At 45.9% G+C, this 16,190-nt stretch overlaps 1 protein-coding gene across 1 annotated transcript in view; it reads left to right on the top strand.

Moving 5' to 3' along the window:
• The window catches only part of ZDHHC14 (zinc finger DHHC-type containing 14), a 248,187-nt gene that overhangs the window by 164,036 nt on the left and 67,961 nt on the right, over positions 1 to 16,190 (top strand). Inside the window, exon 3 of the mRNA XM_012806724.2 lies at positions 11,137 to 11,295. Within this exon, the coding sequence (XP_012662178.1) occupies positions 11,137 to 11,295 (159 nt within the window). The remainder of the gene's footprint in view (positions 1 to 11,136; positions 11,296 to 16,190) is intronic.

The raw sequence follows: 16,190 nt of genomic DNA, 5'->3' as shown, positions 1-16,190 counted from the left end.
GTTTGGCGGGTCCGGGCTGGGGATTCGAACCCGCCACCTTAGGTGTACGTGGCTGGCGCCTTAGCCGGTTGAGCTATAGGCGCCGAGCCTATTTGATTCCTTTTAACGGCTGAATAGTGCTTTATAGTGTGGGTATATGTGTATATAACATGTGCATATGTGTGGGTGTATATTACCACAAATACACATACACCCCTACCCCACATTTTTGTTTACCTATTCATGAATCAATGGACACTGAGGTTGATTCTATCTTTGCAGTTATGAATTGTGGTGGGATAAACACTCAAGTAGAGGTGTCTTTTCTTATAAAGTAACTTTTCCTTCAGGTAGACACCCAGTAATGAGATTACTGGATCAAACAGTAGGTCTACTTTCATTTCTTTGAGAACTCTCCATACTATTTTCCTTACAGGTTGTACTAATTTGCAGTTCCACCAAAAGGATATGTGTTCCCTTTTCTCTGCATGCACGCCAGTATCTATTTTTTTCTGACTTTTTAATAATGGCCAATCTCACGGGGTAGGGTGGTATCTCATCATGGTTTTAATTTGCATGTCCCTAATGATTAGTGATGTTGAATATTTTTTCATATTGGCCATTTGTCTACCTTTTGAAAAAATTCTGTTCATATCTTTTGTCCACTTTTGTTGGGGTTGTTCATTTTTCTCTTGCTTATTTGAGTTCTTTGTAGATTGTAGATATTAGCCCTCTGTCAGACGTACAGTCTGTGAATATTTTCTCCCATTCTGAATTGACGGTCTGTGTGTCAATTGTTTCCTTTGTTGTGCAGAAGCCTTTTAATTTAACTAAATCCCGTTCATCTGTTTTTGTTGCTGCTGTATTTGCCTTTGGGGTCTTAGTCATAAATTCTTTGCCTACACTGATGTCTAGAGAAGTTTTTCCTAGTTTTCTTCTAGAATTTTATATGGTTTCATGCCTTACATGTAAGTTTTTAATCTATCTTGAATTAATTTTTACATGCGGTGAGAGACAGGGTTCTATTTCATTCTGGATATAGCTATTCAGTTTTCTGAGCACCATTTATAGAATAGAGTGTCTTTCCCTGTGTACATTTTGGTCTGTTTTATCAAAGATTAGTTGGTCACAGCTATATGGTTATCTTTCTGGGCTCTCCATTCTAATTTCTATCTTAATTTCATCATTGTCAGGGATCATTCAGCAGCAGTTGTGTAATTTCCATGACTTTGTGTAGTTTTGACAGTGTCTCTTGGAATTGATTCCTAGTTTTATTCCACTGTGGTCTGAGAAGATACATGGTGTGATTTCAGTTTTGCTGAACTTGTTGAGAGTTGTTTTGTGACCTAAGATATGACCAATCTTGGAAAATGCCTCATGTGCTACTGTATATTCTGCAGATTTGGGGTAGAATTTTCTGTAAATGTCTGTTATAGCCTTGTGTTCCAAAGTCACATTTAAGTCCAGGATTTCTTAACTGACTTTCTGCTTTAATCATCTGTTCAGTTCTGTCAGTGGGGTGTTGAAGTCCTGGCAGTTATGATGCTAATGTTTATTTCTTTTTTTTTTTTTTTTGAGACAGAGCCTCAAGCTGTCCCCCTGGGTAGAGTGCCGTGGCATTACAGCTCACAGCAACCTCCAACTCCTGGGCTCAAGCGAGTCTCCTGCCTCTGCCTCCCAAGTAGCTGGGACCACAGGCGCCCGCCACAACGCCCGGCTATTTTTTGGTTGCAGCCGTCATTGTTGTTTTGGCGGGTCCGGGCTGGGGATTCGAACCCGCCACCTTAGGTGTACGTGGCTGGCGCCTTAGCCGGTTGAGCTATAGGCGCCGAGCCGCTAATGTTTATTTCTATGCATGGATCTAGTAGTATTTGTTTTGTGAAACTGTAAGCTCCTGTGTTAGATGCATATATATTTAGGATTATTACATCTTCTCACAGAATTGCTCCCTTTCTCATTAATTAATGACCACTTTTGTCCTTTTTTACCATTGATCAGTTAAAGTCTATTTTACCTGATATGAGAATGACTGCACATGCTCCCTTTTGGTTTCTAATTGCATGGAATATTGTTTTCCATATCTTTACCTGGAGTCTGTGAGTGTCCTTGTGAGTCAGATGAGTTTCTTAGAGGCAGCATACACTTGAGTTGTGTTTTCATTTAGCCAGTCAATGCCATTTATTAAAAAGTGGGGCATTATGATCATTCGCATTCAGTGTTAGCATTGATGAGTGGGATGTGATTCTGTTCATCATGTTGAATGATGCTTCATTGTTTTGTCTTCCTCTTGTGCTTCTGTTTTATAAGAGCTGTGAGCTTTAACTTTTGGATGTTTTTATACTCGTCGGTATCTATTGTTCTGGAAATGTATAGTGTAATTTTAAGCATTTCCCATAGTGACAAATTCCCTTAGCATTTGCTTGTCTAGGAAAGTCTTTATTTCACCTTTATTTATAAACTTAGCTTTGTAGGAAACACAATTCTTTGCTGGTAGTTGTTCTGTTTAAGAAGACGGAAATGGAGCTCCATCCCTTCTGGCTTGTTAAGTCTCCACAGAGAAGGCTGCTCTTCGCCTGATGGTCTTTCCTTTGTGGGTTAGTTGTTGCTCTCATCTTGAGCTGGTAGAATTTTCTTTTTCACTTTGACTTTGACCAGGTTGATGATAATATGTTTTGGAGACATCTTATTTGCTATGAATTTTCCCAGAGTTCAGTGACCATCTTGTCCCCATAGTCTGTCCTGCTTTGCTCATGAAGGCAGGACCACCCCAGTAGAAAAGAACTTGCTCCCCCATCCCCGTGCCTCCCACAAGGGCAGACAGGCAAATCACATTTATGCAGGGGGTGTCACCAGTCCCTCTAGAGCAGCAGTTCTCAACCTGTGGATCACGACCCATAGGAACTGTATTAAAGGGCCACAGCATTTGGAAGGTTGAGAACCACTGCTCTAGAGATTCCCACCCCAGCTGCATACAGTAGGTTCCCTGCTGCCCACTTCCACTCCCTGTCAGGCCCTTTCTGAGGGATCACTCTCCAAGTCTGTGCAACTTGAAGTCATTCCAACCCATCTGAGAGTGAGCCTCTGGCCTCCTTTATTTTTTTAATTAAATCATAGCTGTGTACATTAATGCAATCATGGGGTACAATGTGCTAGTTTTACACACAAGCTGAAATTCTTTCATTAAACTGGGCAACATAGCCTTCACAGCATTTTCTTAGTTATTGTGTTAAGACATTTGTAGTCTACTGCTAGTAAATGTAGAATTACTTTTACAAAAAGTAAAGATATACAAAAAATACCTTCATGGCTACATCTAGACTGGTAGTTAACCAAACAGCTAGGCACATAACTTAGCCAGGATGACATATAAAACCAACAATCACAGCTTCCTTTTGCACTTTTGAAGACCCCAAACATGGCTATGAGGCTCTGCATGGTCGACCTTCGTCCTCCCTGAGGTCTCCAGCTCACTCTGTCCCAGTCACACTGGCCTCCCTTCGATTCCATCTCCCTCCTGTTCTATAACCAGGACACAAGCCACTCCCTCTGCCTGAAATGCCTCGCTCTCAGCTCCCAGCACCCAGGCAGCACGCACACTTGCATACACATGTGCATGCACACACCACCCCACACACATGTGCACCCACACACACACACACTCACATGTGCACATTGCCTAGGGAAGCCTCAGATTCTGTTTTAAATGCTGCTGCTTTTGGGAGACTTCCTTCTTTAACTGAAAAATATACAGGGCATAACAATACATTTAGTTACAAGATTCTTTATGTCTCCTCCATTATACTGTAAATTCCTTGAAGATAGGGACCCAGTATCTTTTGCCCACCAAGGTACCCCCAAGACTCACAGGTGTCACATGAGTGATTGAAAAAGGGCGAGCTGGGTATCGTGTTTCTGCCATTCCTTGTAGGGACCCCTCTGGCTGCCACTGGGCCTGCCCTTGCCTGTGGCTGACCTCTCCACTCCTCCTGAGATGGGCGGGAGACTGGGCAGGGGATGCTCCTGTCTGTGCCTACATGTGGCTCTGGATAAAGCTCTGTCCATCTGAGCCTCCTCCCAGGCATTAGCATCAGTCCTTGGAGACAAATGATTTAAGACAAAGTAACACACGGAGGTTTTAATGGAAAGAGGAGGGCCGGGGGCCCTTGCCCCTTCACGAGCCCTCGCATGAATATTTGTACAGAAGCATTCATAAAGACAAAGCTGCCGCCATTCAATAGATTAGGAAGAAAATATTCCCATTTTTGTTTGAGTATAGACAGACCAGAATTTGATCTACTTTTTTTCCCTAACAGTTAAAGTAACAGGAGTTGACTTGTCTAAGATCTAATCATTGTTAATATTTGCCATGGGCTTGCAAGTTTACACATTATAAGCCAAGAGATCAGTTTAAATGACTCTTAAAATAACCATCTTCCTTCATGATAGATTGACCCTTTCATGGTTGGGAAGTTATATCCTAAATGCTACAGACCACCAATAAAATGAGCCTTAGGAAAATGTAAGATTTGTTAGCCTCCCAGCTGTGTGCCGGTACCATGGGCAGCTGTACTCTGGCAAGCACAGTAGAACAGTCGTGGAGTATACAGCAAATCACGTTTTCCCTGTGACTTTATCCTGGTGGCGAGAGATGCTTTATCTTCGTTCTGACCAAATTCCTATTCGTGGAGGCCCGCCCTCTGGCAGGCTTTCCATCAGCTGGTTAATGGTCTATGAAACGTCAGTGCACCAGGGAATGCCGCTGTTCTGAATCCTTTGGGGAGGAAAGAATCTTAATCACATCTTTTGTAAGGTGCGGTTTTTCCTTTTGCATTTTAAAAAAGCAGAGTCCAATTCCTTTATATGGTGACATATGGTTCAACAATTTGGTCCCTGAATTGAGGACAGGAATAAATAAGGTGGGAGGGAAATGGGCCTGTCAGGGTGTGAGTGCTCTGTTATTCCTCCAGGAAGGAAAGATGACTTATTTGAAATGGCAGCCACATGTTAGCCAACAGCTGGCCCAACAGCCCTGCCCAGCCCAGGCCTTCTCTCGGGGGAAGCAGCTTAGTCAATAGGTGAATCGAGCTCACACACACACACACACACTCTCTCTCTCTCTCACACACACATACTCTCTCTCTCTCTCTCTCACACACACACACACACACATACGCACAGCCTCCCTTGCATGGTCACAGGCACCCTTAGTCTTTGCCAAGGGCCTGATTGTGAGGCCAATACCAGATTCGGGTGCTGTGATTATTTCTGCCCCCGTGCCAATAACTGCCAATAATTGAGGGCAGGGACCTCATGACAAAAATGAATCATTTCAAATTTTTTTTCTATCAAAACACTTGGGTATAAAAATGTCCTTGAGAAATACTGACTCATAGAAACTTGCAGAACTGCTAGATTCCCCCCCCAAATTTTAGTGTTCTTGAACCACTAGCTATAGCAGATGTTTATTATTCTTTTTCAACAGCTGTATTTGAAACACAAAAGCAGCCTCAGAAGCAGAGGCATAACTGCTGCCAAAAACCCAAACAAGAAAAAACCCAATGAACACCGAACCCAGGCGAGCTGAGGGTCAGGGCAGGAGCCTCTGGTTCGCCCTTTGTGTCGGGTGACACAGGCCACAGGTGTTATGATCTCCACAGATGATAGGAAGACTTCGTGATCCACCATCGGCCTCTCAGGGAGGGGATCCTGCAAACTTGGGGCCATATGTGCCTTCTGGATCCTTGAGTGTGGCCTTTTGACTGACTCCAAATTTTACAAGAATAAATCCTTTTAATAAAGGGAATTTTTCTGTGACATGTGGATCAGTTGAGGGGCTGCACTTGGGGAATTGGAGGGCCACAGCTGGTTGCGAGGCCAGAGGCTCCCCTCCCCACCGTCAGCCCACAGAAGGACCTCTGGAGAGGGTCCACGGCAAGGGAGAAGCCATGGGCCAGAGGAAGGCCTACCTGGTGGGCAGTTCTGTGGCATCTGAAGGGAGTGTGGCTGACACGCCAGTGAGCCTGGAGTGAGGAGTGCAAGTTCCTCTAGACCTCTAGTGCCCACCACGTTCTGGACCCTCTGCTGGGCCTCAGGAACAGACAAGTGGGTCAGGCAGGGTCACTGCCCCAGAGCAGCAGGGAGACACAGAAATCAATTCTATCATAGGTGCTGGGTCTTCACTCCAGCCTGTGTTGTGTTCCTGCCACATCTCAGCTCCCAGCACAGGGCTGGCCACAGTGGCACACAATACAGACTTGTTGTTTGGCTAAACAAATGGACCAAGTATAGTGAGAGCCCAAAGGAAGAAGTAAGCAACTCTGCCTACAAGAGTTCCTCAAACTGGACCTTTAAGGATGGGATTATCTGCACAGACAGCAGGATGGGAAATCCCAAGCAGAGAACATGGTAAGAAAAAGCCCAGCTTGAGGAGCCCAGAGGCAGGAGACAGTGCCACCAGCTTGGAGAGTCCAGAGGCAGGAGACAGCACCACCACCTTGGGGAGCCCAGAGGCTGTGTGTTCTGAGCACAGTCTCCACGGAAAACGCACTACAAGAAGAGAGAGCCAGGTTCTCAGATGACCTTGTGTGTCTCATTAGAGCTACCGTATTTCTTTGGCAAACTCTGACCCACCTTCACCCCTGTAGTCCCAGATACTCAGGAGGCTGAGGCAGGAGAATTGCATGAGGCCGAGAGTTTAAGGCCAATCTGAACAATATAATGAGATGTCCATCTCTTTATAAAAAACAGAAGAAAGAAAACAATCTCTGAGGGCTGTGAGGAAAACAGATCAGATCAGAATGGGTGGTAGGAAACCACCTTGCCCAAGAAACAGCCCAGCAGAACCCCTTCCAGGCCCCTATGGGTCCTCTACAACTTCTGGCACAGTATTTTTATTGAGAATATTGGTTGACATTTTTTAAGTGTTTTGTTTGTTTGTTTGTTTGCTTGTTTGTTTAATGCTGTGTTGCCCAGGCTGGACTGCAAGGGGTCAATCACAGCTCTCTGTAACCTCGAACTTGGGGCTTGAGCCTCCTATCTCCTGAGTGGCTGGGACTATAGGCATGTACCACCAGCCACTATGCCTAGATAATTTTTTTTTAATTTGTAGGGATAGGATCTTGCCATGTTACCCCATGGTCTCAAATTCCTGGCTTCAAGTGATCATCTTGCTTTGGCCTCCCAAAGTGCTGGGATTGCAGGTGGGGGCCACAATACCTGGCCTCCCTCCATTACTTAATGGTGTAGCTACACCCCAAATGTCTTCTGATCCTTCTATTTCTCTTATTTTCCTTTTTTTTTTTTTTGAGACAAAGTCTCACTCTGTCTCCTTGGATAGAATGCCATGGTGTCATATCTTACAACCTCAAACTCTTGGGCTCAAGCAATCCTCTAGACTTAGCCTCCCAAGTATCTGGGATTACAGGCACTTGCCACAACACCCAGATACTTTTTCTATTTTTTTTACAAAAAATAGCAGAAAGAAATTTTTCAATTTTTACTAATTTTAGAAAGGGGGGGATCTAGAGATGGGGGTCTTGATCTTGAACTCCTGAGCTCAAGTAATCAACCCACTACAGCCTCCCGAAGTGCTAGGATTACAGTAGTGAACCACGGGGTCTGGCCTCTTCCTTCCATTTCTGGTGTGTTTTTACAACATTTTTTAATTGACAAATAATAATTTCGCATATTCATGGGGTACATAGTGAAATCTCAATACATATAATTTATTGTGATGAGATCAGGGTAGTTAGCATATCTATCATCTCAAACATTTATTTCTGCATGCTGGGAAATGTTCAATATCCTCCTTTTAGCTATTTGCAATTAATATATTCCATTTCGTTTACATAAAGAGCTCTTCAAATATTTAGTCAAAGAGTTTTGGGTTTTGGTTTAATTCTTAAGCTTCAATTTATTACGTCTTTTGAATTGCAGCCTTCAGCTCATTTTGAATCCATGGTTTAATCTTTCAAAACATGTACTTTGGAACTGCAAGATCAATAGAGTTTATCTTAAGGAGCGCTAGCAAATACTTTTCAAGTCATTGCTACTCAGATGTAGGCTTTTAAAGTAATTCTGGTTTGATAAGTTTGTCATCCTGCATTTTAAAATATTTGCCTTCACAATTCAGTCTCTAAACTTTTCTGATTAAATTAACACGAATGTTTGATTGGGTTAGTATTTTTTTAAACCTATATCTGGCCTCATTTTTCTATCCAGGTTTGCGAGAACTAAATAGACACAGTAGATCTCACAGCTGGCATAAGGCTACGAAAGTACCAAATTATTATTAGTTTAGGCCTCAGTGACTCCTGCAGAGATATGACCTTGTCTTTGACATGTTCAAAGCCAGTGATTTCTACCCTGTTGCTTGGGGAAGTACATGGCCATGCCATCTCTTTGTTCTCTCCTTATTACAGATTCCAGTGGGGAAAGGCCTTTCTCTTCCCCACATGCATAATTTCAGAGCTCAGGTCCCTAGTGAATTTAGCATCATTTCATAGGGCAGCTACCTGGGGTGCCAGGCAGGGCAGGGCACAAACCAGAAGAGGGTGTTTTGCTTGGCAAGGCCACCCAGAATGCCTGGGCCAGCTGCATAGCTGCCTGGTTATTCTAAGCGGAAGGTTGGGCCTTGGGAAGAGGAAAGGTGGAAGGGCTGCACCTTGCTCCTGCCCCCACCCACCTGCCCCCCTACAGTCTTCTCACCCTGAGTGTGCAACTTGAATTTCCCATGGGCATTACATGGCCGCAGCTGAAAGTGTTCTCCCTGCCACTGGAAGTGGTATTTTTACAAACACTAAAGGCTGGTGGCAGCTTTTAGGCCTCTGACAGCCCCCTAAAGAAGACAGGGGGCAGGGCATCCCTGCTGGCACCCCTGAGTCATGCCATCAGAGTTGGGTGTTCTCTCAGTGAGTAAGAGCAGCCCTGTGGAGGGCAGAAGGAGGCTGCAGTTCTCCAGATACCCCCAGCTGTACTAAATCACCAAGTGCTCATCATGAAAACTCTGGGGTGCTGGGTGCTCTGTGATGTGACTCCGCGCCTGAGCAAAGCTGGTATCATACAAGTAAGTGTGTCTGAGTACATCAGGAAGCGGCACCTGTGAGTGTGGACTGGGGAGTAGTTACCGCTGCCCTACAGCAGGGTTCTCAGACATGGAATAAAATGCAGATTCTGATTCAATGGTTGAGATGAGTTGAGAACCTGCTTGTCAGCCAAGCTATCAGATGATACAGATGCTCCCTTGGAGCAAGAATTCCCAGTGTTGGCTGCAGAGTTCCATATCTGCAGAGCTTTTCAAGATCGTGATGCCAGACTGTCCCCTACACCGTGAAACCAGACTCTCTGAGGGTGGGACCAAGATGTCAGTAGTTCTGCAAGCTCAGGTAACTCTTGCCCAAGGCTGAGTTTGTGTGACGGGCCTGAATAGATTGATGGGACTAATTCCTACCACTTTGGAAATTGACCAAAAGTACATTGCTCCTGTCTTTATCTGATAGCTTGTGCTTTAAGCATATAAATAGTAAAATGAAGTTGCCTTTGATGTTACCAGCTCTGAAGTTTCCCAGAACTGATTCAGCCACTAGGGCCTGCTCTGCCTGCATTTAATAGCCGAGTCTCAGCCGCTGCGAATTATTTTTGGCAGGCCTCATAGAGTGGGGGGTGGGGGGTTAGGCGAGAATAAAAGTGAAGTTTCATCTTTCTGTAGAGCAAGGATTCTCAACCCTGCCCACATTAGAATAAGCCCTGGACATTCTGGTTGAATGGATCTGAGGCAGGGTCTGTGCCTTAGGGGAGTTTTAAAAACTCCCCAAGTGATTCTAATGTGAACTCAGCAACTATAAGATAAAATGAAAATGTAAAAACGATACCTGTTTGTATTTTCATCGACATTTTCTTTTTTTTTTTTTTTTTTTTTGAGACAGAGCCTCAAGCTGTCCCCCTGGGCAGAGTGCCGTGGCATTACAGCTCACAGCAACCTCCAACTCCTGGGCTCAAGCGAGTCTCCTGCCTCCGCCTCCCAAGTAGCTGGGACCACAGGCGCCCGCCACAACGCCCGGCTATTTTTTGGTTGCAGCTGCCATTGTTGCTTGGCGGGTCCGGGCTGGGGATTCGAACCGGCCACCTTAGGTGTACGTGGCTGGCGCCTTAGCCGGTTGAGCTATAGGCGCCGAGCCCATCGACATTTTCAGAACTGGTTCTTAAAAGTAATAAAACGTGCTGTTGAGATGAAAAACAAAATGTAGAAATGATTTTTTAAAATATACACTTAATGATATTTAAAAATATGTTTAATGGCTGGGCACAGTGGCTCACGCCTGTACTCCTAGCACTCTGGGAGGCCAAAGTGGGTGGATCTCTTGAGCTCAGGAGTTCAAGACAAGCCTGAGTGAGAGCAAGATTCATTTCTACTAAAAATACAAAAGCAAGCTGGAGTTGTGGTAGCACCTATAGTCCAGCTACTTAGGAGGCTGAGGCAAGAGGATCACTTGAGCCTGAGAGACTGAGGTTGCTATGAACTATGATGACACCATGACACACCGCTCAGGGTGACAGAGTGAGACTCTATCTCTAAAAATAAATAAGTAAATAAAATATATATATTTTTAAAAAATCAATATTCTCCCCACCTCCATCCCATAGCTGGTGTTTACTGGGAGGTGAATGGGCCAAGTGAAGAGACACTCAGCTGGATTTGGAATACACTGTCCGGGAGGAAAGTTAAGTAGGGCACAGTGTTAATTAGGGCAAGGCTAGCTGCTGGAACAAATAAAACACAAATGGAGTCTGGTGCTCGTGCAACTGTGGGCCTTGAAGAGGAAAGAGAGGTGGCCCTCCTCAGGGCAGCCATTCTTGGCCTCCACCTGTGGCTTCCTCCAGGGGCAGGGAGGCATCTCCTGAACCCATGGGGAGGGGTCTCAAGGGGCAGGCTCCAGGCTGGGCAGGTCCCAGTCACGTGGCCACGCGCACCTGTGGGGTGAAGAAAGCTCACAGCCAGCTGCTGGATGCTTTGGGCCTGATAAGGCGGGCAGCGTGGCAGGACAGTTAAACCCTGTATACAGACGCTGTGGCCCTGCTCGGAGAGCCCTGGTCGATGTGACCCCCAAAGGCTAAGTGGTTGTCTGAAGGGAGTGTGCTCTTTTGTTTCTTTCTCCACAGATGTTGCAAATGGCACCAGTTCCGGGGGGTACCGCCCACCTCCCAGAACCAAGGAAGTCATCATCAATGGCCAGACTGTGAAACTTAAATATTGTTTCACCTGCAAGATTTTCCGGCCCCCTCGTGCCTCTCACTGCAGCCTTTGTGATAACTGCGTAGGTGAGTAGGAGCCTACGTGGCCACCGCCCGCCTCTGATCCTTGTGGGGGGAAGGTCTGTGGCCAGAGCCTGGTGACCTCCCAGTGGACTGTGCTGAAGGGGATCCTCCAAGGACTTGAAAGCTCAGTAAATAGTGAACATGTCTGTGCCTGTGCCTCCTGCCACTGACCGTGCACAGTTCTCTTCTTCATTCTTTTACACCTTGCACGCCCTGGGCCTTCTCCCCTGGCACAGGCACCAGAGGAGGGGTCCTTCATCCTTCTGGGCTACCAGATGGCAGGCACATGAAACACAGCCTTTCTCCCCTAGGTCTGTGGCCTGGTAGCACGTGCAGGGATGGGGCTTGTGCAGTTCTCCTCTCTCAACTCCTCACACGGGCCTGAGGAGCTGGGGCCTTGAGGGGCAAGGCAGGGACGGGCCAGGAGACCCCCTCATCTGTGGGCTGGAGTTAGGGTCTTTGCTCTTCCTATAGAGACCACCCACACTTCCCCCCGGGCCCCCCTGACTTTCTCCAGGACAGACTGTGGAAAGAGGGAGACAGAACTGAGGGCACAGAGATCCCCAGATGTGAGTCATGGCCCTACCATGGTCCCCAGCATGGGATAAACTGGCACGGTCCCAGCCCCTGGGCAGGCCCTTCCTGTCACTTCAGACTGAGAGCTGTCCCCGCCCCTCCGCCCACAACCATCTTCTTTCCTAGGCTGGTGCTCCTTAGAGACAAGGTTGGCAAGGAGATGGCAGAACACCCAAGTGACAGGAAGGGTACCGAGAAAAGGACAAAAGCTTTGCCACAGCAGGGATACTCAGGGACCAGGGACATTCCTGGGAGAATAAGCCTGGAAATCGTCTGTTGCCTCAACCCCAAAAGGACAGGAACAGACCTTGTTTCCCTTGGTAACACATTACTGACTGGCAACACTGCTTGAGTCTCAGAATTTGTGGCCTCAATTATTCTTGAGAAAAATAAAAATTTTATAATGTACTTCCTGCTGTGCAAAGCAGACTTCCTTTTATTTGTCTTAAATTTACTTTATCCTAACTTTCATAATCTGCCGCTTGATACAAAGTCCATGTTTTCCCTGTCAGGCCTTGTCTTGCTTTTATTAGCTTAGAAAAATTATTTCCAGCCTTTGTCTCCCCAGTGGAACACTATGGAATATAGAGAAGGTGCCAAAAAATATACACGTATTTTAGGAAAGGGAAAAACTGTATGAAATTTATAATACTTGTCCTGTTTGACCTCTGCAATTACAACCTCTGCTCAATGTAACTTGGGTTCATCTTTTGTTACCAGTATATATTACAATTTTAATACTGCTTATTCCTTTCTTGAAATGTGTAATTTTTTTTTTTTTGGCACCTTCTGGATTCAGTTTCTCCTGGGTAGGACTTAAATTCCCTGTGCCTCAGTTTCCTCACCTCTGTAGTGGGGCTGATAACAGTACCTACCTCGTGGGATGATGGAGAGATTAATGTTAACCCATATGAAGTGCCTGCCAGAGTAACACCTCGCGCATAGCAAATGCTCTGTCATTGTTTGCTGCTAGTACTGTCGTTACTACTGCTCCCTTGATATTTTTGATTGGCTTTTTCTGGACGATGTCTTAATCCATTATAGCCTTCTGCAGACGTCATGACCGACACTACACCTCGTCCTGCATGTGAGGGCTCTCCCCCGAGACCACCCACACTTCCCCCCGGGCCCACTGACTTTCTACAGGACAGACTGATGACACCAGCCCCAGTGGTCATACCAAACCCATCTTGGGGACGCTTTTTAAGCCAAAGCAGCATGCTGCTTAAGTATCTTTAGGGGAATAATCTACATAGGGATTCTCAGGACCTTTTCTTGGGTTGTAATTTTGACCTCCTGGCCTGTTATATGATGGAATAGTATGTCACTTACACTTGTTCACATAAACTCCTCTGTTACTTCATGTGCCTTCTGGAGGGCTAACGATATTCTAGTTTGCATTCTGATAAGCAGGGAATGTTATCTACAAACATGGAGAGTTTACTGGGTACTTCTCTTTATTTATAAAAAAACTTTAAACATCTCTAAACAGCCCGATTTTTCCTTTCATTCATCCTCTATGCCCTGACTTTGAGCTAGATTTTTAATCATGATAAAAATTTCCTTCTCGGTGGCGCCCGTAGCTCAGTGGGTAGGGTACCAGTCACATACACTGAGGCTGGAGGGTTAGAACCCAGCCCAGGCCTGCTAAAACCACAATGACAACTTCAACAAAAAATAGCCGGGCATTGTGGTGGGCACCTGTAGTCCCAGCTACTTGAGAGGCTGAGGCAAGAGAATCACTTAAGCCCAAGAGCTGAAGGTTACTGTGAGCTGTGACGCCACAGCACTCTACCGAGGGTAACATAGTGAGACTGTGTCTCAAAAAATAAAAATAAAAAATTTCCTCTCCATCTCATGTGACTTATTTTAAAGTTCTGTTTGGATTAGGAATTTTTATAAAATATGAACTTCATAAAAGTTCATACAACCACTTATCTTTGTTCCCGTCATTGCCCACAAGTGTACATGTCCTTTAAAGAACGCTGATGAATTATATATCCAATCCCCTTGCCAAAATTACATCTGCCTTTCCCCTGTGGATGGCATCCTCCTGCCACAGAAGGTTGATGGTAGTGTTCTGTCATGTGGAATCTGCTGGCTGTATAAGTGGGAGCCCTCAGTCCGTAAGAGCCGGGAGCCGGGCCTGCACTTTCCAGTGGAGTCACAGTAGCCACCCACAAGAAAATATAGTGTTGTTCTATAAAGAGGGGACCTAAAGAGGGGACCCAAAACATCAGAGGGAAAAGAAAGAAAGTGAGAAAGTGTGCGGTGCGGGTGAGAGGACACTGCCCGGTGGCCAGGAAGTGTTGCTTGGTGGCTTGAGCTGGCTCCAGAGGACAGGGAGATGAAGTATTAAGAGCATATGGTTGATTTAAAATAAAGCACCCACATCCCTCCTCGGAAGACCATACAGTTACTCACATCTACACAGCTCTGGGTCGACACTTGGGCCTTTGGCCCAGCAACGAGCAGAGCAGCGATTGGATTGTGCATTGGGGAGACAGAGTCGGGGGCTGTGTGCTGTCTCCCATGGAGAAGGGCAGGGAAAAGTACAATAGTGTTCTGAAAGCCAAGGCTGGGAGCTGGGGATTCTGGCTCCTTGTAATGAACCAGTTCAAAGGCCCAAGTGTGTACCCTCCATGTTTTCCTTACTTGTTGGGCCCTGTAGGGGAAGTCTGTCCTTTGGTGGGCCCTGTGACCAACAGCCAGCATTTCACATTAGAATACAGCTGGAACCTGTAATACTAAGGGACTTACTTAAAATTAACTTAATCACACTATGTGGATAAACTAATAAGAAAGTTTGCTACATTCGAAGATGGAGCATTGCAAACATTTGCAAACCAGTTATACAAGAGTCTGCCCAATTTTTCTTGAATGGAAGCAGCTTTGCCTAGAGGCTGAGAAGTGGCCTCCAGAGGCAGCTGCAGCCCCTAGTCTGGGCACCTGTGATGCCAAATCTGGACAGGCCCCGAAGGCAAAGGAAATAGCACATGACGTCCCTGAGCTGTGCTGGCCTCTGTCCTCACACAGGTGTGCCCTGGTCCTGATGTTCCTTCTGTCATTTCTGATGTGGGTGCCATAAAGAACCTCCAGCTGCCATCTGTAGGGACTCTGTTTTCTGGGGGCTTTATTACCCTCTGTAAATCCTTATAAGCTCCCTTTCTCATTCCCCTGCCTCTCACTTGCTGTGCCCTCTCTCTCCTAGGCACCCAGCACCCAGCCTCTGCCCCATGGCATCTCCCCTTGCTGCCCTCACTGCGCCCTATGTGCAGGTTTCTGAGCCCAGGCCACAGGTGCCAGGTGAGGTACTGTGACTGGGCCTCAGAGCCCAGCCACTGCTTCCTAGTGTACTCAGGTCAGGATGTTAGACACTGCAGAGGTTTGGCACTGCAGCTGCCTTCCCAGCTGGGACAGCATCCTAGAAATTCTTGACTATTTGGGTATGGCCAGAGGACTATTGATTTCCCACAGGAAAGCATATCCTATGATAGGATGAAAGGACCTGCCTTTTGTGTCCTCCTGGGAGCCAAAACAGACAGGACCTCACTGTGTCACCCCGTTTTCAGTATCTTTGCATTATGCCAGCGTGTAATGAGCCTCTACATGTCAGGCACTGTGAGAGTAACTAGGTACATGGAAATAAAGAACAGTCTCTAAAGTTCAATATTAAGAGCAGACCAAGGAGAACTCAAGCAGAAAGCATTACACTTATCATATTGATACTAGAATTTCGACTTCTCTCCTGGCTGGCTCACCAAATCTGATACCGGACTTTCAGGTTCTTGGTCTCGGTGATTTGAAGAATAAATCCGCGGACCATAGATCAGTGCAAGACAGAATTTATTTACAGAAAAGAATAAAAAAACTAAAGTTTCTGGTAGGAAGAGAAAACCCAAGTCAGGAGAGAAAAGCTCTCTCCATCTCTCCATCTCTCTGTTTAGCGGTATATATAGGTGCATGGGTTCCTTCTATCTGAGGCCAGGAAATGAATGGACACACTCTCTTCCACTGTGGCAAGATGAATGAATGTACTAATGAATGGACACAGTTCCTTCTGCTGGGGCAGGGTGAATGAATGGACACAGCCCCTTCTGCTGGGGCAAGGTGAGTGAATAGACTAATGAATGGACACAGTCCCTTCTGCTGGGGCAATGTGAATGAATGTACTAATGAATGGACACAGTTCCTTCCGCTGGGGCAAGATAAATGAATGTACTAATGAATGGACACAGTTCCTTCCGCTGTGGCAAAGTGAATGAATGTACTACTGAATGGACACAGTTCCTTCCGCTGGGGCAAGGTGAATGAATGTACTA

Source organism: Otolemur garnettii, unplaced genomic scaffold, assembly GCF_000181295.1.
Source record: "Otolemur garnettii isolate 467f Iridium unplaced genomic scaffold, OtoGar3 scaffold00056, whole genome shotgun sequence".
NCBI classification, from domain to species: domain Eukaryota; kingdom Metazoa; phylum Chordata; class Mammalia; order Primates; family Galagidae; genus Otolemur; species Otolemur garnettii.
Note: the sequence above shows the minus strand (reverse complement) of the source record. Positions and strands in the feature narration are given on the sequence as shown.